The sequence below is a fragment of the Heloderma suspectum genome, chromosome 5, assembly GCF_057233095.1.
Source record: "Heloderma suspectum isolate Gila_16-S chromosome 5, 16-S_ref, whole genome shotgun sequence".
NCBI lineage: Eukaryota > Metazoa > Chordata > Lepidosauria > Squamata > Helodermatidae > Heloderma > Heloderma suspectum.
Window position 1 is genome coordinate 27371133 of NC_139462.1, and position 24914 is coordinate 27396046.

The 24914-nt window shown below is 44.0% G+C and overlaps 1 protein-coding gene across 1 annotated transcript in view; it reads left to right on the forward strand.

The window, feature by feature from the left end:
* The window catches only part of GRID2 (glutamate ionotropic receptor delta type subunit 2), a 1421890-nt gene that overhangs the window by 262889 nt on the left and 1134087 nt on the right, over positions 1-24914 (forward strand). The window contains exon 2 of the mRNA XM_084855634.1: positions 21819-21974. Within this exon, the coding sequence (XP_084711760.1) occupies positions 21819-21974 (156 nt within the window). The remainder of the gene's footprint in view (positions 1-21818; positions 21975-24914) is intronic.

A 24914-nucleotide genomic window follows, 5' to 3' on the forward strand; every position in this document is an offset into this window, starting at 1 on the left:
TTCTTCTGCCATCTCCCACTTTGTTTACTTAACATCCATTTTGATGAACTCAACAGCTTGCACACTTCTTTGGGCCCTTTTAGTTGGTCCTAATAAAAGGATCATCTTGCTGTTCATTTTTCATATACAACATCAGTTACAGCATCCACTGCACATTCCAAGCTTTGTGACCATCAGATCTCAGGAATTCTGAATTCCATCTGCCAGTTCAGTACTTGAGTTTGTCCACTAGGCACCTTTGGAGCCTAATGCAGCATCTACGGTTGGTGGGTGATGACATTTCATAGCAGCACTGCTACATGGTCATCTGTGTTTCTGAAACACTGGCAAAGTAAGTCCTGGCTGTGATTACTAATGCACTAGGACTGGGGCTGTGTGCCAGCACCAGCTGAAGAGAACCAGTTGTGCTTTTGCCAGATCCTTTGAGCTAGTTGCCAGTGAAGTGGCAACCATAAGCCCAAGATCTCTGTCTTGGTCAGTCATGAGCATTCAAGTGAAGTTGGGATCCCCCTGCCCCCCATGGCTCAAGATATTGTGCTGTCTGAAGCTGGACCCAAAAATCCCCCTCCAATAGCGTAAACATTGATTACTATAATGGAATAAAATGTATTTTTCACAGGTCTGTCTATCTCAAGCATTCCTTCGTAGAGCTCAAAGTGGCATGCATGGACCTACCCATCGCAACATTTCCAGGTTTTAAGATCTCCTTTAGGGGTTCTCATCTGTGTTCGGGTAGTCATGTATCCTATTTCACAGAGGACAGTCCTTTATTTGAAGGGCTGTCACAGAACAAGCTTCTGTTAGAAGGTGTCCTCTATATTAAAGGGCTGTCCAGTTCAAGATTGGTATGAAGGTAAAGAACCTTGAAGATGATGGGCCTTGAAGTTGCCCATCACCCCTTAAAAGTGATAGGCCTTGAAGTTGCCCACCAACAGTTAGCACCTGGGCAGCACACTGAGCAGCAGGCACACAGGTCACCTGGTCACAATCTTTCCCACGATGGTGAGATGCACTAAATTTCTATTTAAATTCTAGTATTTATTTCTAAATGTGCATATCTACATGCAAATTAGCAGATGCAAATGTTAGGCCAATCTATTACCTTTTTTTCGGTAAGGCATTTCCTATTTTTTGGCGATTCATAACTGACCATCTTACCCATTGTAGTCTAGGTTTCGCAGGGAAGGTGGGGGGAGGTTGTCAGTGGTGGCAAGGTTGTGGAATGCCCTCTCTTGGACTGTCTTCTAGGTTTCCTCTTCATCTGCTTTGAGATGTGCATTTCAATGCATCTATTCCCCACCCAGCATGGCTGCTGATCTCGGAAGCTAAGCAGGTCGTCAGCCCTGGTTAGTACTTGGATGGGAGACCACCTGAGAATCAGGCTTCCTGCACTGAGCAGGGGGTTGGACTCGATGGTCTTGTAGGCCCCTTCCAACCCTATGATTCTATGATATGATTCTATTCATAGAATCATAGAATCATAAAATAGTAGGGTTGGAAGGGGCCTAAAAGGCCATCGAGTCCAACCCCCTGCTCAATGCAGGAATCCAAGTCAGAGCATCCCTGATAGATAGCTGTCCAGCCTTTTCTTGAATGCCTCCAGTGTGGGAGAGCCCACCACCTCCCTAGGTCATTGGTTCCATTGTCGTATTGCTCTAACAGTCAGGAAGTTTCTCCTGATGTTCAGCCGGAACCTGGCTTCCTGTCACTTGAGCCCCTGATTCCGTGTCCTGCACTCTGGGATGATCAAGAAGAGACCCTGGCCTTCCTCTCTGTGACAACCTTTCAAGTACTTGAAGAGCACTATCATATCTCCCCTCAGTCTTCTCTTCTCAAGGCTAAACATGCCCAGTTCTTTCAGTCTCTCTTCATAGGGCTTTGTTTCCAGTCCCCTGATCATCTTTGTTGCCCTCCTTTGAACCCTCTCCAGTTTGTCTGCATCCTTCTTAAAGTGTGGTGCCCAGAACTGGACACAGTACTCCAGATGAGGCCTAACCAGGGCTGAGTAGAGGGGAACTAATACTTCCTGGGATTTGGAAGCTATGCTTCTATTAATGCAGCCCAAAATACCATTTGCCTTTTTGGCAGCCACATCACATTGTTGGCTCATATTCAACTTGTGATCAACAACAATTCCAAGATCCTTCTTGCTTGTAGTGTTGTTGAGCCACGTATCCCCCATCTTGTAACTGTGCATTTGGTTTCTTTTTCCTAGGTGCAGAACTTGGCATTTATCCCTATTAAATGTCATTCTGTTGTTTTCTGCCTAGCGCTCCAGTCTATCCAGATCACTTTGAATTTTGTTTCTGTCTTCCAAAGTAATAGCTATCCCGCCCAATTTTGTGTCATCTGCAGATTTGATCAGCATTCCCTGCACCTCCTCCTCCAAGTCATTAATACAAATGTTGAAGCTCACTGGGCCCAGGACTGAGGCCTGCTATACCCCACTCGTTACCTCTTCCCAGTTGAAGAAGGTCCCATTGATAAGCACTCTTTGAGTCTGATTCTGTAGCCAACTGTGGATCCACCGGATCGTTGTTTCATCTAGCCCACTTTGAGCTAGTTTGCTCATCAGGATATCATGGGGCACTTTGTCGAAAGCTTTGCTGAAGTCGAGGTATATGATGTCTACAGCATTCCCACGGTCTACAAGGGAGGTGACTTGATCAAAAAATGAGATCAGATTTGTCTGGCAGGACTTGTTTTTGACAAATCCATGTTGGCTTCGAGTAATCACGGCATTGTTGTCAAGGTGCTTCCAGATGGAAGCACCTTTCCATCTTTATCATCTGCTCCAGAATTTTCCCAGGGATTGATGTCAGACTGACTGGTCTGTAGTTCCCAGGTTCCTCCTTTTTACCCTTTTTGAAGATAGGGACAACATTAGCCCTCCTCCAGTCATCTGGCACTTCCCCCATCCTCCATGATTTCTCAAAGAGAATAGACAGCGGTTCCGAGAGTTCTTCTGCCACTTCCTTTATTACTCTAGGATGCAGTTCATCTGGCCCTGGAGATTTGAACTCATTCAAAGTAAGGAGGTGTTCCTTGATCATATGCCTATTGATCTCAAGCTGCAATCCTGCCCCTTCAGCCTGTACTTCACCTTTGCCTGGGGGTCACAGACCCTCTTTTGGGAGAAGATTGAGCCAAAGTAGGAATTGAGCACCTCTGCCTTTCCTTTTTCATCTGTTATAGTTTTGCCATCCTTATTTAATAGCTGAACAACCATTTCTTTCCTCTGCCTTTTACTATGCACGTAGCTGAAGAAAGCCTTTTTGTTGTTTTTAGCATCCCTCACTAACCTCAGCTCGTTCTCAGCTTTAGCCTTCCTGACACCATCCCTGCAATTCTGTGCTACCTGCCTGTACTCTTCCTTTGTTACATGGCCTTCTTTCCACTTCCTATATGTGTCCTTTTTAGTTTTCAGGTCATCCCTAAGCTTTTTGTGAAGCCACATTGGCTTCTTCTGTTGTCTTCCACCTTTTCTTCTTGTTGGAATTGTTTGTAATTGTGCCTTGTGAAATTCCTTTTTTAAAAGCTCCCATCCATCTTGGACTTCTTTTCTCATTAGCGTCGCTTGCCATGGGACCTTCCTGATCATTGTTCTGAGTTTATTAAAATCAGCTTTCCTAAAATTCAGGGTACACGTTTGACTACACTCAGCTTTTGCTTCCTTTAGAACAAGAACTCAAGTACAACATGGTCGCTTTCCCCCAGATTTCCTGTAACTGCTACTTTATCCACTAAGTCATCTCTGTTGGTTAGGATCAAGTCAAGGATAGCCGACCCTCTAGTTCCTTCCTCTACTTTCTGTAGGAGGAAGTTATCCGCCACACAAGTCAGGAATTTCCTGGAGGGGCCATGTTTTGCAGAATTTGTCTCCCAACAAATATCGGGGAAATTGAAGTCCCCCATTACTACTACATCATGCTTCCTTAAAACATTGGCTATTTGCTTTTCAAAAGTTTCATCCTGGTCTTCTCCTTGGTTGGGTGGCCGGTAGTAGACTCCGACCACCAGGTTCCTTTTATTCTTTGCTCCATTTATTTTGATCCAGGTGCTCTCAATGGGGCTACCAAGCTCATCCTCCTGTATTTCTGTGCAGAGTTATGTATTTTTCACATACAGTGCAACCCCACCTTCCTTTCTGTTCCTCCTGTTCTTTTTGAACAAGTTATATCCTTCATTTGCTGTATTCCAGACATGAGAGTCATCCCACCAAGTCTCAGTTATACCTATCAAGTCATAATTTCCCTCTTGTATTAAGAGTTCAAGTTCGTTCTGTTTGTTTCCCATACTCTGGGCATTAGTATATAGACATCGAAGACCATGTGCTTCATAGTCTGTCTTTCTTCCTACATGTGTCTGAAGACTATTATTGGGCGCTATCAGAGCTGTTCTCTCCATTGTAGTGCAATGCGCCTACAATGGAGAGCAATGGTAACATCCATTGTTACCCCCAACATTACATCTCCCTTCCCCGTAGGATTCAGTTTAAAGCCCTCCTGATGAAGTTCTTCATGCTGTGGCCAAACACATTGTTCCCATCCTTTGTGAGGTGCAACACGTCCCTTGCCAACAGCCCATCTTCCAGGAAGTATAGGCCAACATGCTCCCAAAATCCAAATCTCTCTCATTGGCACCACCTTCGTAGCCAGTCATTCACCCAGAGTATTTGTTGTTCCCTTTCTATCCCTCTTCTGACTACTGGAAGGATGGATGAGAAAACTATCTGGGCCCCAAAGTTCTTGAGTTTCCTTCCCAAAGCTTCAAAGTCTGACGTGATCTCTTCATAGCTCCGCTTGGCGGTATCATTTGTTCCCACATGGATGAGAAGAAAGGGATACCTGTCAGTGGGCTTTATGAGTGCAGGCAACCTTTCAGTCATGTCTCTAATCCGTCCCCCCAGGAGACAACATAACTGGCAAGTCCACGGGTCTTCGCGACATACTTGGGTCTCAGTCCCACGCAGCAAGGACTCTCCCACTACTACCACTCTTCTCTTCTTCTTGTTGTAGGCCTGGGTTTCATCACCTCTGTTTGACTGACCTTCAGCCTCTTGCTCACTCTCATGTACATTCCCCTGTGATTCTTCCTCTGCAGGCTGTCCTCCAGTCTCATCCGCAAGTACCTGGAATCAGTTCCACAGCTCCACTGCTTCCACTGGTGCAGAGTGGCATCTAGTTCTTCTTCTCCTAACTGTCACCCTTTTCCAAGGAGTATCCTCTACTCCATTTTTCTTCACCTCTGCATTTCCCACTGCCTCATCCTGCTGTTGCTCTTCAAGCTTCTGGTCTTTAGGGATGTACGAAAGTCCCCTTACCTGGCTCCGCCAAGTTCTGCTGGGGGGGGAGGTGCTCCGTCCCTCCCCCGGAATCCTCGCCGGGGGAGGAGGCACTCTGCGCCTCCCCCCCAGAGTCCTGGCTGGCTGGCTCCACTCCGCAGGGTTTCCGCAGAGCCACAGGCCAGCTCCGCCAACAGCCAGACATCCGGTTGCTGGCTAGCAGGGACGCAAATGGCGGCGGCCGTAGTCAATGCCAGTGCATTGGGCCTCCCGAAATCTGTGGCAGAACGGCCTGCCACACACACACCCCGCGGATCCCCCCAGGACGAGACTTGCCTGGGGCGGAACTTCCAGGCGGCGGCAGCTACGGCGGCGGCGGTGGCTGGTCTTCCGACTGGCTGCCGCCACAGCCATTTGCAGTCTTTTCGCCTTTTTTTTTTTTTTTACAAGACGTGATAGGCTACGTAAAGACTTACGTAGCCTATCACGTCTGGCTTAAAAAAAAAAAACCCGCACGTACGCAAATGGCAGCGGCTATGGCCGCCGCCATTTGCATTCCTTATTTTTGGCCATCTTAGTCTATGTAAATATTTACATAGACTAAGACAGCGAAAATAAGGGGGAACGCAAATAGCGTCCACTACGCTATTTGTGTTCCCCTTATTTTCGCCATCTTAGTCTACGTAAATATTTACGTAGACTAAGAGGGCCAAAAATAAGGAACGCAAATGATGGCGACCGTAGCTGCCGCCATTTGCATACATGTGTGTTTTTTTTTTAAATCAGACGTGATAGGCTACGTAAGTCTTTACGTAGCCTATCACGTCTTGTAAAAAAAAAAAGTGACAAGACTGCAAATGTCTGCGGCGGCAGCCGGTCGGAAGACCATCCGCCGCCGCTGTAGCCGCCGCCGTAGCCGCCGCCCAGAAGATCCGCCCCAGGTAAGTCTCGTCCCAGGGGGGATCCGCGCGGTGGTGGCAGGCCGTTCCACCACAGATTTCGGGGGACCGAATGCACTGTCATTCGGCCTCACCGAGATCCGTGGAGGAATTCTCTGCCATCCCTACTGGTCTTCCCTTTGCTGCTGTAGTTCCCCCATTCTGTCCAAGAACTCTTTGTGTTTTCTTATTCCCCAGAGGGTCGACAGTCGCCGGTCCAGTCCACTTACTTTTTCTTCCAGCAGCGTGATCAACTTGCACTTGTTGCAGGTGTAGGCCATGTTGTTCTCAGGCAAGAAAACAAGCATTGCACACACCTTGCAGTTCACCACCACTGGAGAGTCTTGTCCTTCCATTGCCTCTTTTCCCTTTTTGTGTCTAGCTTTGTGATTGTTCTAGACTAGCTTGTGCCTGCTCCTCTACTCAGTTGAGGTTAAAAGCAGAGTCCCACTGGTGTGGAAGTGTGTGTTACAAGACAAATAAATGAAAAAAAGTTAGTTAAAAAATAAAATGAAATGAAAAAAAAATGCTAGGGGCCTCCCCCCTGACCTCCCCTGCCAAACTCCCCTGGCCAACTCCTATTTGCTCCACCTGTTTGCTCGCTCTGGTCGCTTGCTCTCTGGTCGCTTGCTTGCTTCTGTAGTCCCTGGACCAGCTGTTGCAGTTGCTCTGCTCTGCTCAGCTGGGAGGCGGGAAACAGACTGAAGCTTCCCGCCCACTCAGCTGCTGGGAGTACTCAGGCCACCCCCCCCCCAATTCAGTTGGAGCTCTCAGAAGCACCTGGTGAGCTCACAGCGACTCAGAAGGATAAAGGGCAGCCCCCTGGGCTTCCTGCAGCCCACTTACCTCTTAGCCTCTGTCTCCTTTGTCTCTTTAGTAGGGATGGGGGAGAATTTCTCCCCGAAACTTTGGGGGGCCAAGTGCCAATGCATTCGGTCCTCTGAAGGTTGTTCGGGGAGAAATTCTCCGCCCCCCCCGCCCCCTGCCCCCCCCCGGGATGGGACTTACCTTTCACGAATGTCCCTCCCGGCAGCGGGTCCCGGCGGCGGTTCGGCAGGTCTTCGTCAGGGGTGGGGGCGGCAGCCGGTCTTTCGACCGGCTGCCGCCGCCGCCATTACAAGAAAAGTAAAAAAAACAACAACACCCCTGTGATAGGCTACGTAACGATTAACGTAGCCTATCACGGCTAGATTTCCAAAGTCAGCCATGATAGGCTACGTTAATCGTCACGTAGCCTATCACGGGTGACTTAAAAAAAAAAAGCGCGTACGACTAATGGCGGCCCCCATAGGGAGCCGCCATTCGCGTTCCTTATTTGGGCCCTGTAGTCTACGTAAAGATTTACGTAGACTACGGTGAAAATAAGGTCAACGCAAATAGCGTTGCCCTTATTTTCGCTGTAGTCTACGTAAATCTTTACGTAGACTACAGCGACCAAATAAGGAATGTGAATGGCGGCTCCCTATGGGGGCCGCCATTTGCGTATGCGCTTTTTTTTTTTTTCAAAGTCACCCGTGATAGGCTACGTGACGATTAACGTAGCCTATCACGGCTGACTTTGCAGATCTAGCCGTGATAGGCTACGTTAATCGTTACGTAGCCTATCACAGGGGCGTTTTTTTTTTCTTTTGAAGTTCGCGGCCGGGGAGACGGGGCGCTTCTCCCCGGCCTGAATTTCGGCCGTGCGAGGCAGGAAGCCTCCCCCCTGGCCTGAACTTCAGGGGGAGCAGCGAAGTGCCTCTCCCCCACCGCGAAGCAAGCTGCGAGACCAGGTAAGTGACTTTCGTGCATCCCTACTCCTTAGTCTCTTCTACCACTGCAACTCCCCTGGCCAACTCCTGTTTGCTCCCCCTGTCCGCTCGCTCTGTTCGCTTGCTCTCGGGGAGCTTGCTTGCTTCTGTAGTCCCTGGACCAGTTGGAGCAGCTTGCTCTGCTCTGCTCTGCTCAGCTCGGAGGCGGGAAACAATTCCAGCAGGTTTTTTAACTTGCATTTTCCATTTGCAGTTTTGACTCTCATCTGTAAGCTCTTGTTACTTGAATTTTCTTGTAAGGTTTCAAACGTTTGATTAATTATTTACCACCCCGATTATTTATTTATTATTACATTGATATCCTACCTTTTTTCCTCTTTTGAGGAACCCAAGGTGGCTTACATTGTCCTCTTCCTTTCCTGTGAGGTAGGTTAGGCTGAGAGTCAGCGACTGGCCCAAAGTCACCCATGGCCAAGTGGGACTAGAACCCAGATCACCCGAATCCTAGCCCAACACTCTAACTACTATGCCACACCGGCTCTCACTATATGTTGCAAGTTGTTGTTTTGTAAGGTGCTTTGGTTGTGATTTAAAGAAAAGCAGGGTATCAGTACAGTAACAAAATACAATAAAGAATAAATTTTCCCTTTCTCCTGAATCTCCTCACAAAAATCCTCTTAGAGCAGGCTCAGATACAGTTTGCTCATAGTCACTCAATGAGATCCATGGCTGAGCAGGGGTTTGGACTTAGATCGTCCAATTCCATCTATGACATTTGTGCTGCTTTATACTTTTAAGAGTGCCTAGACATTATTCTATCTCTGTGGCTGACAGCAGGAGCAACTTAGGATTGGTTTGATTCACTTCAGCAGCACTGTGCCAGTTAACTCTGTGCATTTTATTTTCTGTCACATTTGATTAAAACTTGAATTATGAGCATGTAGCAGAACACATATGGTAAGCAAGCCCTCATATTATTTATAGCTCTTTGATACTCTGATTTCCCCTCAAATTATATTAGAAGTCAAATCCCCAGGCTTACTGCCCTAAGGCAAAGTGTATTTTTCTATATGAACCATTCATTGCCTTATGAGAGAACTAAAGATAGTAATTAATCAAGACAGACATGTACATCCCGATCCACCTACAGAGATCAGGGTGCAGCCTTCTGAGTTGGCATCACTTTCTGGAACAGGAACCAGAGGTGTAGATTATGTTGTAATGAATGTATTTATTTATTTATTTATTTATTTATTTATTTATTTTGCACTTCTTTTGTTTGCCCAAGTGGCATACAAATAAGATAAAATGCAAAAATTACAAAATAAACAAGTCCGTATACTGCAATAGTATCAGCAACCAATATCAGGACAGTTAATAATTAAAGAGAGAGCAAAAGGCAGCAAATGAAATAAAGGCAAAAATAATCATAATCCCTAATCATTACAGAACACCTGGCAGAAATAAGTCTAAATCATTGGCCATAAGGAAGAAAGAGAGAGGGAGAGAGTTCTACAGCCTAGGCTACACTACTGAGGGTGCCCTGCCCCACCAATCTCACCTGAAATAGTAGCAAGTCACAGAAAACAGCTCCCTCTGAAGATCCTCCTGGGTGGACAGTATTACAGGAAAGTAAGGGGTCTCTCAGATACCATGTGGAGTATCCAACAGTGTCATTTTGCAAACTCAAGTAGCACAAGCGGAGCTCCGCTGACTCTTTCAGTTGCACGAGCGGTTGCCCATTATGCTTGCGAGACTGGTTGCACAACCAGTCGCACAAGCACAATGTGCAACCAGTTGCACATCTGGTTGTAGAATAGGTTGCACAAAAGTTATGTGCAAGCTGTTGCACAATAGGTTGTGCAAGTGTAATGCACAATGGCACTTGTGCAAACAAACTTTGTTGGATTCTCCTCTTGCGCATAGTTCAGAACTTAGTTTCCATTAGTGCAACATCATTTGTGCTAATGGAATGACACAATTGGATACTGCCCCCTTGATGTAAGGCAATCCTACCTTCCAAGTCAGAATGGTCCAAGGTCAGAGAGTCAACATATCTAAAGCCCTACTTTGCTTTCTGGGACAGCAGAAGTGAGGGAGGAGTGGTCTCTTCCCTTCTGTCCATTTGGTTTTAAAAAGAAAAATGCAACTTCCTTGCGACCTTGGAGGGGGAGAGCCAATATTTCCTATGGCCCCTGGGGGTTAGACTCGATGGCCTTGTAGGCCCCTTCCAACCTTACTATTCTATGATTCTATGATCTCTGCCTTATGGAGATTGTCACTTTAGATTTTCAGTGCCCTAAACCAGCACCTTGAACTAGGCTCAGAAACAAATGGGAAAAAGTGATATGCATGTATGTATCTATTGCTTCCTCCTCACACCTGAACCTCCCTCTGAAACTAAGCTCCAGGTCAGCTTCAGCTGGGAGCAGGAAGAGTTCTGTATTGGGACAGGAAACATAATGAGGGAAAGGAAATAATAATAAGAGACAAAAGAGATTGGGGACTGAGATAAGAGTTGCATTTATTTAATTTTAATGCCTCCCTTCAATATGAACCTGTCTTGCACATATAAAAGGTGACAGAAGTAATGGACAAGGCATGCAGAGGCAACTAATAATATATGGTCTGTTGTATAGTCAGTGAGCTCTTGTGGGCAGCCATATATAGGATAAGGCCGAGTAGGTGGGCAGCCTCAACCCAAGAGCACACTGTTTCCTGTACTACAGAATGGGTAGAAAAGTAAACATGGATTTGGCTCTGAAGGTTCTCTTTTCCTACAACAGAATGAGACCTTCCTTGATGGAAAGGATTCCTGCTCTGCGTGGGTCCATCCACCAGAAAAGGCTCCTTCTGTCAGTGGAAGGGAATCATTGGATCCAGTCCATCATTCCTAAAAGTGGCCTCTGTGAGCTGAGTGTCAAGACAGCCAAGTTGAAGACTCACTTTCTACCATTCACTTCTGTTATGAAATTGCACATCTCCATCCTATCCATCATTATGAATAATTTAAATTTCCCCAAAATGGTGTATTTCTGTTCATACCGTGGCTGTATTTTCTCGAAGGCATACAGTATACCCAGATTTGGGGGCTGTGTGTATGTTTCTTTAGTGCTCGAGGTAGTTGTTAATAACAGTCTAATGAAATATTGTTATGTATCAGCTTTCCCCGTGGTTATAAAGCATCTGTAAGTAGGTTACTAATGGCTATTATAAGGGCACTTTTTAGTGTGTTCCACTGCATGAACATTAATAACACTCAGCAGATTTATTACCTTTACAGTAACTTTCTTTCCGGGGCATTAATAATAATATGACCATAATACCTACTAAACCACCCATTTTTAACAACGAAGGTCCAATTTAGCTGTAATGGATAGGGTAGAAAATTGAGGGGCTAGTGATAATCAACAGGTCACTGGTTATATAATGAACACATTGCTATTACAGCTTCTTAAAAATGGCTACTTCTACTGTTCAATAACAATAGAAGGGTTTGTGAAGAGTGGCAGGGTGCAGCAAATCTAAGTTGTCTTAAATTTATTTTCACCCTCTAGGAAAAGAGCATGGTTACTCGAGGCTAATTTATTTCATTATTTATTTAGCATTTAACCAACCCAACATAACAAGGGGTGTGCAATACATTAAAAACATAAAGTGTGAACCATTAAACAATGAATAAGAACAGCACATAATAAAACCAAGATAAAGCCAGCTGATATTTATCTGTAATTTAGGAATGGACAAATCTGACAATGTCGGTTTCTTTCCATTTCTCATTTTTTTCCAAGCTTGCATTTAGTTCATCTCGGACTTTGATAATTTATCCAGTCTTAAGTTCTGTTTGTCCTGGACTTTGAGATTAAAAAAAAAAAAATCATGAAAATTCATAAGTGTTTTTGTGCACATTTCTCCTTATAAATGCATTTTTGTAGGTATTTTGCCTAATTACATCCATTTTTGCAAGCTGTTTTCCTAATAGACTGTATGTCTGAATATTATTCTCCTCCAGTATTCACATTTTTGTACGCAATTTTTGAATGGAGAACTTATTGCAAAATTTCAAGAAAGTGCAAATTTCAAAGGACAACTAAGTTTCAAGTCACATAGTGGTTCAAAAGTGTGAAATTAGGTAAGTTCACATTAAGTGCAGTTTGTGTATCCACTGTCCACTGACCTTCTCTTGGAAATAATGCTATGCTCTTCTATCTCTCTGGTGTTCTGTTTCCTTATTATTATTTTTTGTAACCTCACTTTCCATAAAATCTCCAAGGTGGCTAACAATAAAACCAATGTCGGGCTTTAAAAACCTGGCTGTTCAGGTGGGCATTTGGGGTGGGTTTTGGTTTTTTTAGAGAAGTGTTTTGTTTTCATTCAGTTGATTGTGTAAATTTGTTATTAGTATTGTATGCCACCTAGAGTGGCCAGGTAGCTGGCCAGATGGGTGGCTAATCGATCGATCAATCGATCGATCGATCAACTAAATAAATAAATAAATAAATAAATATAAAACCAATGGAACAATAATAATATCAAAGACTAAAACAGCAGATAAAATCCATGGCCAAGCAACTGACTACTCAAACTTCCACTGCAGATCCTGCATTAAGCAAGTGGTTGGACTTGATAACCTCTGAGGTCACTTCCAACTCTATAATTCTATGATAATGTTATAACCTTTAAAAGTCAATTAAAACAGACCAATAGAACTTAAAAGACAATTTTCCATAGAACATATGGATGGACAGGGTAGCCTTTTCAAATTCTTTACTGCATACTTTTGCTCCTTCACTTTCACCATAGTTGGCATTATACTATAATGATGACAGCATCCTTTACAAGACAGACCAAGTCCCCCCCGCCCAAACTACCACCATCCCTTTGCATCTGAAGAAAGGAAATTCATTGCATGTGTATCTGGAAAATTGTGTGCATGTGACATAGAGGCTCATATGTCTCAAATAGTTTGTGAATACACAGAGAAAAGAATTGGGCATAAATCCAGTCTTTGGAAGATCCGTTCCTTTAATTCCAAATGAAGTGAGGTGGGTGGCTACTAGGAGGAGGGCCTTTTCTGTTGTGGCACCCTGGCTGTGGAATGAGCTCCCTAGTGAGGTTCACCTGGCACTTATGTTGTATTCCTTCCGGAGCCAGGTGAAGACCTTCTTATTTTCCTAGGCATTTTAGCATTTTAGCTTTCTAGCCTTTTAGCTCTGGTGTTTTAAATCTGTATTTTAAATCTCTGCATTGCTGCTAGGTTTTATTCTGGTTTTATTCTGGCTGTATTGTTATATTGTGGGTTTAATGCTTTTATATTTTATATTGTTTTACTCTGTGCTTTTTGATTTAAATTTTTGTGAACCCCCCAGAGAGCTTTGGCTGTTGGTATAGAAATGAAATGAAATAAATAAATACATAATGGAAGCACAACTCTCACTGAGAATATGGAGTATCTACAGTGCAATACGAGAATTAAGGAGAAGCCCCTCTTGTTGGTAATACTGTAGAACAAACAAGATGCACTGGTGTTCCTTCACTACTTTTGGAAAGAACGCAGTTCAGTGGCATTGACTTCCCCATGAGGGTATCATCCTTTGGAAGTCCTCCGTTCCCTGCCCCGCCCTCACGATGTAAGACTATAATTTTTGTTGTCTTATAAATAGTGAGTCTGACAGGCAGTGAGAGCTGATGCTGCAGGTACTGTATGCAAATCATTCAGGTAAGCCTGTACTGTTACAAGCTGAGTCTTTATTCTCTTTGTCAACATGTCAGATCACCTTAATACTGCCAAGGCAGGATAGCAGGGGAAAAAACGTAATGGAGTAAAACACTGTCTTGTAGTTAAATAATTTATAACGATAGGCTGTGGAAACTGATGTGCCTGTGATTGGTTTGCTGTAAAATTGGGATAAAAGAGATGGGGGATCCCATTCTGCTTCATCAACAGAAGCAATTGGAATGCTTCCGTGTTAAGAACATCTCTTTTCCTTCTGCAGTGTTTAGGAAGGAAAGCAATTGGAATGCTTCCGTGTTAAGAACATCTCTTTTCCTTCTGCAGTGTTTCCACACATATAGGAAGTGGAAAGAAGGCCAAGTAACAAAGGAAGAGTACAGGCAGGTAGCACAGAATTGCAGGGATGGCGTCAGGAAGGCTAAAGCGGAGAACGAGGTGAGGTTAGTGAGGGATGCTAAAAACAACAAAAAGGCTTTCTTCAGCTACGTGCATAGTAAAAGGCAGAGGAAAGAAATGGTTGTTCAGCTATTAAATAAGGATGGCAAAATGATAACAGATGACAAAGAAAAGGCAGAGGTGCTCAATTCCTACTTTGGCTCAGTCTTCTCCCAAAAGAGGGTCTATGACCCCCCTGGCAAAGGCGAAGTACAGGCTGAAGGGGCAGGATTGCAGCTTGAGATCGACAGGCATATGATCAAGGAACACCTCATTACTTTGAATGAGTTCAAATCTCCAGGGCCAGATGAACTGCATCCTAGAGTAATAAAGGAACTGGCAGAAGAACTCTCAGAACCGCTGTCTATTCTCTTTGAGAAATCATGGAGGACGGGGGAAGTGCCAGATGACTGGAGGAGGGCTAACGTCCCTATCTTCAAAAAGGGTAAAAAGGAGGAACCTGGGAACTACAGACCAGTCAGTCTGACATCAATCCCTGGGAAAATTCTGGAGCAGATCATAAAGCAATCCATCTGGAAGCACCTTGACAACAATGCCGTGATTACTCGAAGCCAACATGGATTTGTCAAAAACAAGTCCTGCCAGACAAATCTGATCTCATTTTTTGATCAAGTCACCTCCCTTGTAGACCGTGGGAATGCTGTAGACATCATATACCTCGACTTCAGCAAAGCTTTCGACAAAGTGCCCCATGATCTCCTGATGAGCAAACTAGCTCAAAGTGGGCTAGATGAAACAACGATCCGGTGGATCCACAGTTGGCTACAGAATCGGACTCAAAGAGTGCTTATCAATGGGACCTTCTCAAGCTGGGGAGAGGTAACGAGTGGGGTACCGCAGGGCTCAGTCCTGGGCCCAGTGCTCTTCAACATTTTTATTAATGACTTGGAGGAGGAGGTGCAGGGAATGCTGATCAAATTTGCAGATGACACCAAACTGGGCGGGATAGCTAATACTTTGGAAGACAGAAACAAAATTCAAAGTGATCTGGATAGACTGGAGTGCTGGGCAGAAAACAACAGAATGGCATTTAATAGGGACAAATGCCAAGTTCTGCACCTAGGAAAAAGAAACCAAATGCACAGTTACAAGATGGGGGATACGTGGCTCAACCACACTACGAGCGAGAAGGATCTTGGAATTGTTGTCGATCACAAGCTGAATATGAGCCAACAATGTGATGTGGCTGCAAAAAAGGCAAATGCTATTTTGGGCTGCATTCATAGAAGCATCGCTTCCAAATCCCGGGAAGTACTAGTTCCCCTCTACTCAGCACTGGTTAGGCCTCATCTGGAGTACTGTGTCCAGTTCTGGGCACCACACTTTAAGAAGGATGCAGACAAGCTGGAGAGGGTTCAAAGGAGGGCAACAAAGATGATCAGGGGACTGGAAACAAAGCCCTATGAAGAGAGACTGAAAGAACTGGGCATGTTTAGCCTTGAGAAGAGAAGACTGAGGGGAGATATGATAGCACTCTTCAAGTACTTGAAAGGTTGTCACAGAGAAGAAGGCCAGGATCTCTTCTTGATCATCCCAGAGTGCAGGACACGGAATAATGGGCTCAAGTTACAGGAAGCCAGATTCCGGCTGAACATCAGGAAAAACTTCCTGAGTGTCAGAGCAATACGGCAATGGAACCAATTACCTGGGGAGGTGGTGGGCTCTCCCACACTGGAGGCCTTTAAGACGAGGCTGGACAGCCATTTGTCAGGGATGCTCTGACTTGGATTCCTGCATTGAGCAGGGGGTTGGACTCGATGGCCTTGTAGGCCCCTTCCAACCCTACTATTCTATGATTCTATGATTCTATGATTCTAATCACACCATATTTTGGCAATACAGCTGGAATGCCAAACAGTGGTTTGAGTAAGCCATCCAAATCTGGATTAAAACATGGAGGGAAGGAGTGGGGGAATGAGGAGTACCTGAACCTCTTATCCAATCATACAAACCATAGTATGGAGGAATAGGAAAGTGAAGGCTGGATGCAGCGTTCATGACAGATTGACCAACATGAGAAATGTTGTGTACTGGGAAGAGTTGACTGAGCTAATAACTCATCGGTGGACTAGTCTATCTACTTGAATAACAATATTGAGAAAATCTATTCCTAGGACTCTGTTATGTTGTCAAGGTCCAATACATTTATTCCAGTGAATAAACTATGTCAGAAACAGTAAACATTTAAGCTTCAGGTTAATATAAAGGTTTATTTTGACAGGTGGGTAACTTGATGCCTTGATTATGTCTCTTTGGTCACAGAAATAGTTACTAGGAAGCTCTGAGCTTCTGTTTTTCTGTCCTGTAACTGAGCACACACACCCTTCCTGTAGCAACATCAGGCCTCTCATGTTTAGGATAATAATGCAATATCAGCAGTTTGGAAAACACAATGTAATTGGATTCACACACTGGAACGAACTAGCAATGTCACTGGGGACAAGAAGCAATCATATTAAGCAATGTTCATTAGAACATCAAATGCCAAACACTTGTGATCTATTAGGAGATCAGGTGCTTAGCTGAAATACTCATTTGTATATTAAATGGGTGACTCCCATTTCCATGTGTATACGTAACTACTTTTCCATGATGTACTTTCATACTTTTCGAACAATCTCTGTCTCTGTGATTCTCCCCTATTGAATCAGTATTTTGTAGCTTACAGTTACATTGTAACACATTGTGATCTCACTTGATTAGCTGGCCTTAGAACTATGTGACATTTCAATTTCCATGGTTTTTGGTGCCTGGAAGGTAATCACTTTTTTCAGGCCTGAAATATACAGCCAGTGTTATTTGAGAGTGCTCAGTGAGATTCATCAGTGAAAGAACAGCCCCAGTCTTTTCAGACAGGATGTCTTTTCAATGAAATATGATGTGTTGTCCTCTTCTCCCTCACCATCAGTGTAGAACATTATTTCATTTGCATTTGCATGCATGCTCATGTCATGATACTCTTTTCTACCACAGGATTTTTGATATATTGGCTAAAGAAAAATGGATTGATGAAAAATGGTTACAAATGGGACCTGCAACAATGTGGGTGCTTCTTTTCAGGGTTCAGCCAGCCGTGCCTTCTTCCAAAATACTCCCATTTCCCCTTGTCTTAGTTCCTCCCCCCCCCACCTGCACCCCAATTGATTAGCATTCAATGCTCATTGAACATGCTCATTCCACATTGGGCTGCCTCATTAGGATGGATCAAATGCTCTAGATCTGAGCGTACTGTTTGCAGACAGTGTATGACATTAGGCTGAATCTGCTTATGATGCTGTGACTACAGGTTGCCATACCCTGTGTATAGGATCATCTTTTCAATTATATGTCATTTGTCAGGAGGGTTTCAAATTGTATTGCTCTGTTTTTTCACATCTGCCCACAGAAGAGTACTTCCTTGATAAACTTATTATCAACAGGTGTAGCATGTTGTCTCAATGAGCATCCATAGTATCACTTGGTTAACTGGTTGGGAAGGAAGTCGTTTTAGAACTGTGAGAAACCAAAACAACTTTTTACAGGGCTAACAGTAAATGACTCTCACCTTTAAATAGTGCATATGGACGTTTCCTCTCTAGAGACCACTTTCACGACATCTGCTGCCAGGAGCCCACAATGCCTTCCTGGAGTTAAGTGAAGCTACTCTGTATGTAAATAACAATCTGGCAAGATGACAGAGGAATTAAGAAGCAAAGGAGAAAAATGTGTTTTCAGCTGAGATTTGCAAGGAAATGACAGGTCATTGAGATGGAGAGGTATGAAACAGCTGCTCCAGATGGCAAGAGATGGAGAGAAGAAAACTCCTTGGTCAAAGTGGACAAAGTTTGTTCTGGGAGTCTGCTGGCACTGAATGAATAGAACTGGCAGGAAAATTGATGATGGAGGGTACGAAAAAGAGACCATGATAAATTAAGGCAATGAGCTGTGTTCTTTTCTTTCTTTCTTTCTTTCTTTCTTTCTTTCGTTCTTTCTTTCTTTTAAATCAAGGATGTGTCTGAGAACACACTGCTCTAGGGTGTCCTAATAACCTGTTATGACTGGTCTGTGGAGGACTTACATTATAATGCAAGACCTGTAGGATTGTGAAGATTAATGTAAGAATGTGTGCAGTGGGCAAGAACAAAATAGTGTCCCGGTATTTTTCACACTGATACAAAGCAGTGGTTTTCATTTTTTTTCTTACCTTGATGGCACACTCATCAGCAATAGATCTCCTGCACCTTTCAGCAGATTGTAGGGCACACACTGTGTTCAGTCAGTGCAGCTCGCCTGTTGAGCCTAGGGATGGGTTGGAAATTCATTTCATCCCAATTATGGCCAAAATGTATGTAATTCATACCTCCCAGAACCAAACACAGACCCAAATGAAACCTGTGGTCTGAAATCCATATATTTCTGAGCTTGCAACGCAATTTACGCTACAACAAAAATGCATTAGGAAAAATAATCCTTTTGAAAAATGCACAGAAGCATGCTTTATTTAATGGGAGAAAATGCATGCATTAAAGAAAATATGCACCATCGATGTGTACATTTGCAGACATGCACGCGAAAGTATGAACAAATATTCATGTGAAAGAAACCAAAGTTCACAATCTGATATGTATGGGAGTTGAAATTAGCTTTGAGGTGGAATTCACAGAATCTTGATGAATTAAACAAAAAAAAAAGATTCATACATCCTTAGATAAGCCTTACTGTTGCCCTGTGCAAATGGAAAATGTGCTTTAAAATGCAAGCAGCACTTGGGGCCAGATTTAGGGCAGGGGACTCAGTTGGCCCCCTGGGGAATCCAGCTTGGATTTGGGCTAGCCACTCAGCTAGCCGCTCAACAGCTGAAACACATAGTAGATTTCATTTCAATGTCTAAAGCTGGCAATGCTGACCTGCTCAGGCAGTGCTACAGTCACGTTTGTTTCTGGTTTTAAAACATGCAAGAATATTTACAACCTCAACAAATGGAGTGATTGTGTTTGGTCCATTTGGTTGGATCCTGAGTTCTATTCTGTGCATGGAAGAGCTCCTTCTGTCCACAGAAGGGACTCTGATCAAGCAGAGGTCTTCCACTGGAGGAAGAGAGGAGCAGACTATTTTCACCATTTTTGTCTCACCTCTCTGCAGCCCCCTGCACAGTTTCAACTGATCCATCAACCCCCTGGAGCAGAATTTCATGGGGGACAAGGGGCTGCAGGAGAAGGGGGATTGGCAAAAATATCTTTCCCATTCTACCACTGGTGGGAGCAGCCCATGATTGGAATTCCATTTAGGTGATCCTCTTGCTGACTGGGCATTAGCTAGACTCCAAGCCTATGTGTGCACATTTAACATCTGACAGGGATAAACTATGCAAGCAAATCATGCATTAACGTTGCGAACTGGGCTACAAATGGAATAAAAAAAATGGAGATATTCATATTCAACAGTTAAAGAAATGGAAGAGAGTGCCAAAGATGTTTCCTGCCCAGGGTGGCATTTGATCTAGGGCCAGCCATACAAACATTCCCCCTGCAACTTTATGTGGCAGGAGGAGATTTGTTAGCGAACAGGCAAGCTCTCTTTCAGGGAAGCTTGTCCACTATTCTTGATCACCGCCTTAAGGGACCCCCTTAAGTCTCCAAGACTCCGGTGTCCCTTAGAAAACAGTTTAGTGATTTTGAATCTAGAACAGGGGTGCATAAGCTCTTTCAGCCCGAGAGCTGAATTCAAATTTCAGAGAAGCTTTCAATTCCAGTGGGAGAGAGGGTCTTAGCTAAACTTCTTACTGACATTAACTAAGCCTTATGAGAGGCAGTCCAACCTTTAAGGATTGGGGGAGGCGGGGGAACTGTACAAAAGCCGGGAAGCCACCAAAGGATTGGTGGTTGAGGGAAATGGGATGGGTCCAGGGGAAGCGGCATGGCTATCTGGGGAACCCCAGAGGGCTGGATTGGGACCCAAGGAGGGGGGATATGGTCCCTGAGCCTGAAGTTCAACACCCCTGATCTAAAGTGAACAGATTCAAAGGAAGGCAGGGCTGCTTAACTTCTCAGTAGTTTTGTTTAGTAGTAGGGATGTACAAACATTTCATTTTTGTTTGCAAAACATGCGAGCATGCCCTGTCCAAAGCCCCAAACACGATCTGTTTGTGAGCATGTATCCATTGAAAATGTTCCCAAATTGCCAGACATGTGCTCACATTCAATTTGTGCAACTTTACCCGCTTGATTTTGCACACATTTCCTAACTTGTGCAAATTCCCTGTAGACTAAATCAGCCCTGCAAATTTCACCTGCCAAAGTTCCCTCATCTAACAACTTTTAAAGTTATCTGGCCACCCTGTCTTTCATCCAAAAGGAAAATGTCCCCTGTTAGCATTAGGGATGGTGCAGACGCCTGTCTGTCCAGGAATCTGGCAGAACCACCCCTGCCTGCACCCCCTAGCCCCACTCGCCCAGCCCCTGCCCCTGCTCACCCCCTGCCCATGCTTGGCAAATGGCCTGTACTCACCCTGGTGGCCTTGTTGAGCTTTGTGGTTGCCATTTTTTAAGAAATAAAATGGTGATAGCAAAATGCTCATATTTGCATATGCACATATTTGTGTATATGAAAATGTACATTTTGTGAATGCACATATTTGTGTATGTATTTTCGCATTTCCAAAATGCGCATTTTCACACATCCTGTATGCAAATATGTGCATTTTGCAATTGCCATTTTATTTTTCAAAAAATGGTGACCGTAGTGCTTGACAAGGCCTCTGGGGTGAGTGCAGTCTGCTCTACGAGCACGGGAGGGGCATGAGTGTGCTCCGGGGACTGGCAAGCAGGGGCAGGGGCTCGGCAGGCACCTGGAGAACCCAGACAGGGGTGGGTTTGCACATCCCTGGTTAGCATCAATGAGATTAGGTAAGTAGGATCAGGGCTCCAGCCACTGTGATGACAGATTTAGGATCAAAGGCACAATGTCACAACTTTTAGGTCAGCTTACATCATTTGACGTTATACCAGCAGAGCAATCTGACTCACTGGTCCTGCACTAGCTGTACTCACTGTAATTACATGCTGTGTAGTAGTGGATGACATTTGCCCTACTGAAAAGGCCTTTGTGCACCATCAAGCAACATATTCGGCATTAGTCCATAAGCACATTATGGAATTGCAGGTGACATATGGCATAGCAGGCTACCTGTGTAGGATGCTACTATAGCTTTGTGGTCACAACTCACTCCCTCACCTGTTGCAGCTTTATGCAGGACCTTGGTGGTGTTGCCAGCTACTACTACATCTTTTATTGCAAATTTATGTTCACTAATTGTTGTTTGCAGGAGCCATCCTAGCAAGCTGATCTGTTATGGTTTCTAAGGTTATTATCTCAGTCCCCTGGCCATGTTCCATTTTGAATTACTTACACTGTGGCTCCCATAATTTCTGTACAGCATTGTTGCTGTTACTGTGCAGTCAGACATCTTCCTTATTTTGCCCTAAAGTATCTTGAACACCCTTGCCAAGCATCATTAACAAATTTCTTGGCTCACTCATAAAAAGGTGGCCGTGCTGAAATGCAAACTAAATTCATTCCCTTGAATGACTGGCAAAATGTATCTCAAGCACCGCGTCCTGAATGGGTTCACTGTTAATATATTTCACATCACTGTTATTTATTCATATGTCTTCTAGGGGCAATATTTGATGAATCTGCAAAAAAGGATGAGGAGGTGTTTCGCATGGCAGTTTCTGACCTCAACCGTAATGATGAAATCTTACAGACAGAGAAGATCACAATTTCTGTGAATTTCGTGGATGGCAACAACCCATTTCAGGCAGTTCAAGAAGGTAGGATTTCCAAGGGTGGCCTAATTTCCTGGCTGTGTTTCAGTAGAGGTACAGAATTCTGGAATGTGGTTTCCTTCATTTTCTGCATTCAAGCAGAACCTAGGCCTGATCGTTGGCCAGTGCAAATTATTATGATTATGATTTTAATGGTTGCAAAATGGCATAGCATGGAAATTGGCTTTGAATTTAGGGTGATGTTGGTTTGATTGTATGAAGTACATGAAATGGATAAGGTGTTTATTGTGAAATGGTGTCAAAATTGTGATGACCTGGAGCAGCACATCTTTTAATCATGTTTATTAATTAGGAAACTTAGAGGCATCTGACAAAATTAGCTCCATACACAATGGTTGGAAGTTATCGTTGAAAAAGAGGTTTAGGGAGCAATCCTATGGCTGCTAGTCAGCAGCTAGATGGCCATAGGATATCTGGTTTTCCAGGAAACAACCTTGGAGACTGAGATCCGAGGTCGGTTCCTGGAGAACCAACCACCGCCCCACTTCTGCACTGCCTCACAGGCAGCATGGAAAAGCCCAGTGTTCCGCGCTCACAAGAGGAATGTGGAGCGGCCAAAATGGGGCATGCTGGAGGGCATGTCGGGGTGGGGAGGGGAGGGCGGAAATGCCGGTATGGCACATCCAATGTGTCGTACAGCAGCCTCCTCCCCTGCTCAGCACTCCTGCAGCTAGACAGCTGCAATCAGCTGTCTAGCCGAAAATGCAGGGCAGGAGGAGCATGGAGGGAATGATCCCCTCTGTGCTTCTCCTGCCCTGCATTGGATAGGCGGTTGCCTCCGAGTTCGGAGGCGGCCGCCTATCTGCATAGGATTGTGCCCTAACTCTCTTTTTCCAGACTTAGTCACAGTTAGAGTAGACTCATCAAAAAAAGTGACTTAAGTTAGAAATGACTAAGTTAAGCACCAATGATTTCAATCGGTCTACTCTAACTATGACTAAGATTGGATCCAACCCATACTGCTTTGTTTTGCCATTTGATGTGGTGTGGGAAAAAGAACTTTAAATTTAAGATTTAAATTTCTTAAAGACTTTAAGATTTAAATTTGAAAGAGAATAGGCATATTTGGCAAATGCCCTTCAAACACTTCTTCCAAATTGTTTGTTTGTTTGATGAGTTTGTCACTTTATACAGTTATCAGTGGCTGATTATGGTAAACATTGCTTGCTTTTGAAATCCCTTCTTCGTAAGTGAGACTATTTGTCAATTATAGCAGGATGGAAATAGGTACTAGAGTTTGTTTTCTTGGAATATTATATTTAGATTCTTTGGGACCCTTATTTGTTGTGTTGAAGCCTCTATTTCTATGAAAAGTAAGGCAGAGAAGACACAGATGATAGCTTTGTGACTGGATGCTGGATTTCTTGCGGTTATTATCTTCAGATGCGCCATAGAATTTGAAATTAGAATTCAATAAGCTGTTAAGGAAATGAATGATGGGGTGAAGTGAAAGCTAACAGCACATGTGGGTGGGAAAATGCCTGTTATAATATTAAGATCACAGTTAAGAAAATATTTACTAATAAGAAGCCCTTGAAGTGTTTAATTGAAGGCAATTCATCCAATCTTCTGCTAAAACTACCTAAATATCATTATTGTTACCTTACTCAAGCTGTAGTGCCTTTTGGTGGGTATTCTGCATATCCTCATCTTTTAATTCCCTTTGTAGTTAATCTCTTTGTTTCAAACAGGGGCACCATTTCAGGTTTTATTTTAAGAGGGGAAGAGATTTCAGACAAGGTTCCAACAGCAAAAACCGAGGGCTTGTTCTTGGATGCACCCCATATTAAATGGTAAAACACAGTGCGTTTCAAAAAGCATTTATTGTGGTTACTTGTGAAACCGTACAATTCTTTATTATTATTCATTATATTTATAACCCACTTTTTTTTTTTTTAACCCTTGGAAGGACCCCAAGACAGCCGTCATACTCTTCCTCCCCTCCATTTTATCTTCAGAGCCACCCTATGGGGTAGGTTAGGCTGAGAGTCCGCGACTGTCCCAAAGCCACCTAATGAGCTTCATGGCGGAGTGGAGACTAGAACCCAGATCTCCCAAGTCCCAGTTCAGCACTCTAACCACTACATTACACTGGCTTTTGGGTGCGCTTGAAGAAAAATGATGATAGGTGGGCTCCCCTCCTCTGAATGATTCCCTTGCTTTCAAAACTTTAATAGGAACACAGGAAGCTGCCTACTGGGCCATCTAGCTAAGTATTGTGGACGCTGACTGGTGGCAGCATTCCAGGGTTTCAAATGGGTGTTTTCCCCATCCCTACTTGGTGATGCTAAGAATTGAACCTGGGGCCTTTTCTATGCAAAGCATGTGCTCTACCACTGAATGATGGCCACTTCAGGAGGGCATTGCCTGACATGTGTTATCCTTTAAAATAAGGCACACCGGAAAGTCATGAACCACATTGAGCTACTTCAGTGTCTTGCTCAGTAAATGATGTCTTCATTGAACCTCTGATGGTCATCACGAGGGCTCCCTGCTAGTACACAAAATGTTGTTCGGCGCATTTTTAAAAAATTGTTTGATTGTATTTGTTCGTCATGTAGGGTTACCTTGCTGAGGTCTGTGGTTTGGAGTGTATGTGGAGCTGTTGCCTATGCACACAAATGCAAGGGCAAAGCCTTTTCAGTCACACGTTTAAAGTACTCCTTTGATGCATCCTGTGCTAAACTGCTGCATCAAGAGCAGGTTCCAAGCCTGCTTCTCTGTGATGTTACTTCAAGGGTGTTACTAGAAATAAATTCGACTTTGGCTGGCCTTGTGGGAGGAGGTTGCCTTGAAGGCTCCAAAGTCTGTGCCTTGGTGTGGCAAGGTGATTGCACACATGTGAAGCTACATTAAGGAGGAATTGCTGTGTGATGACTTGACAAAGTGACGAGTTAGTCTTCTGATTCAACAGGGCCAGTTTGC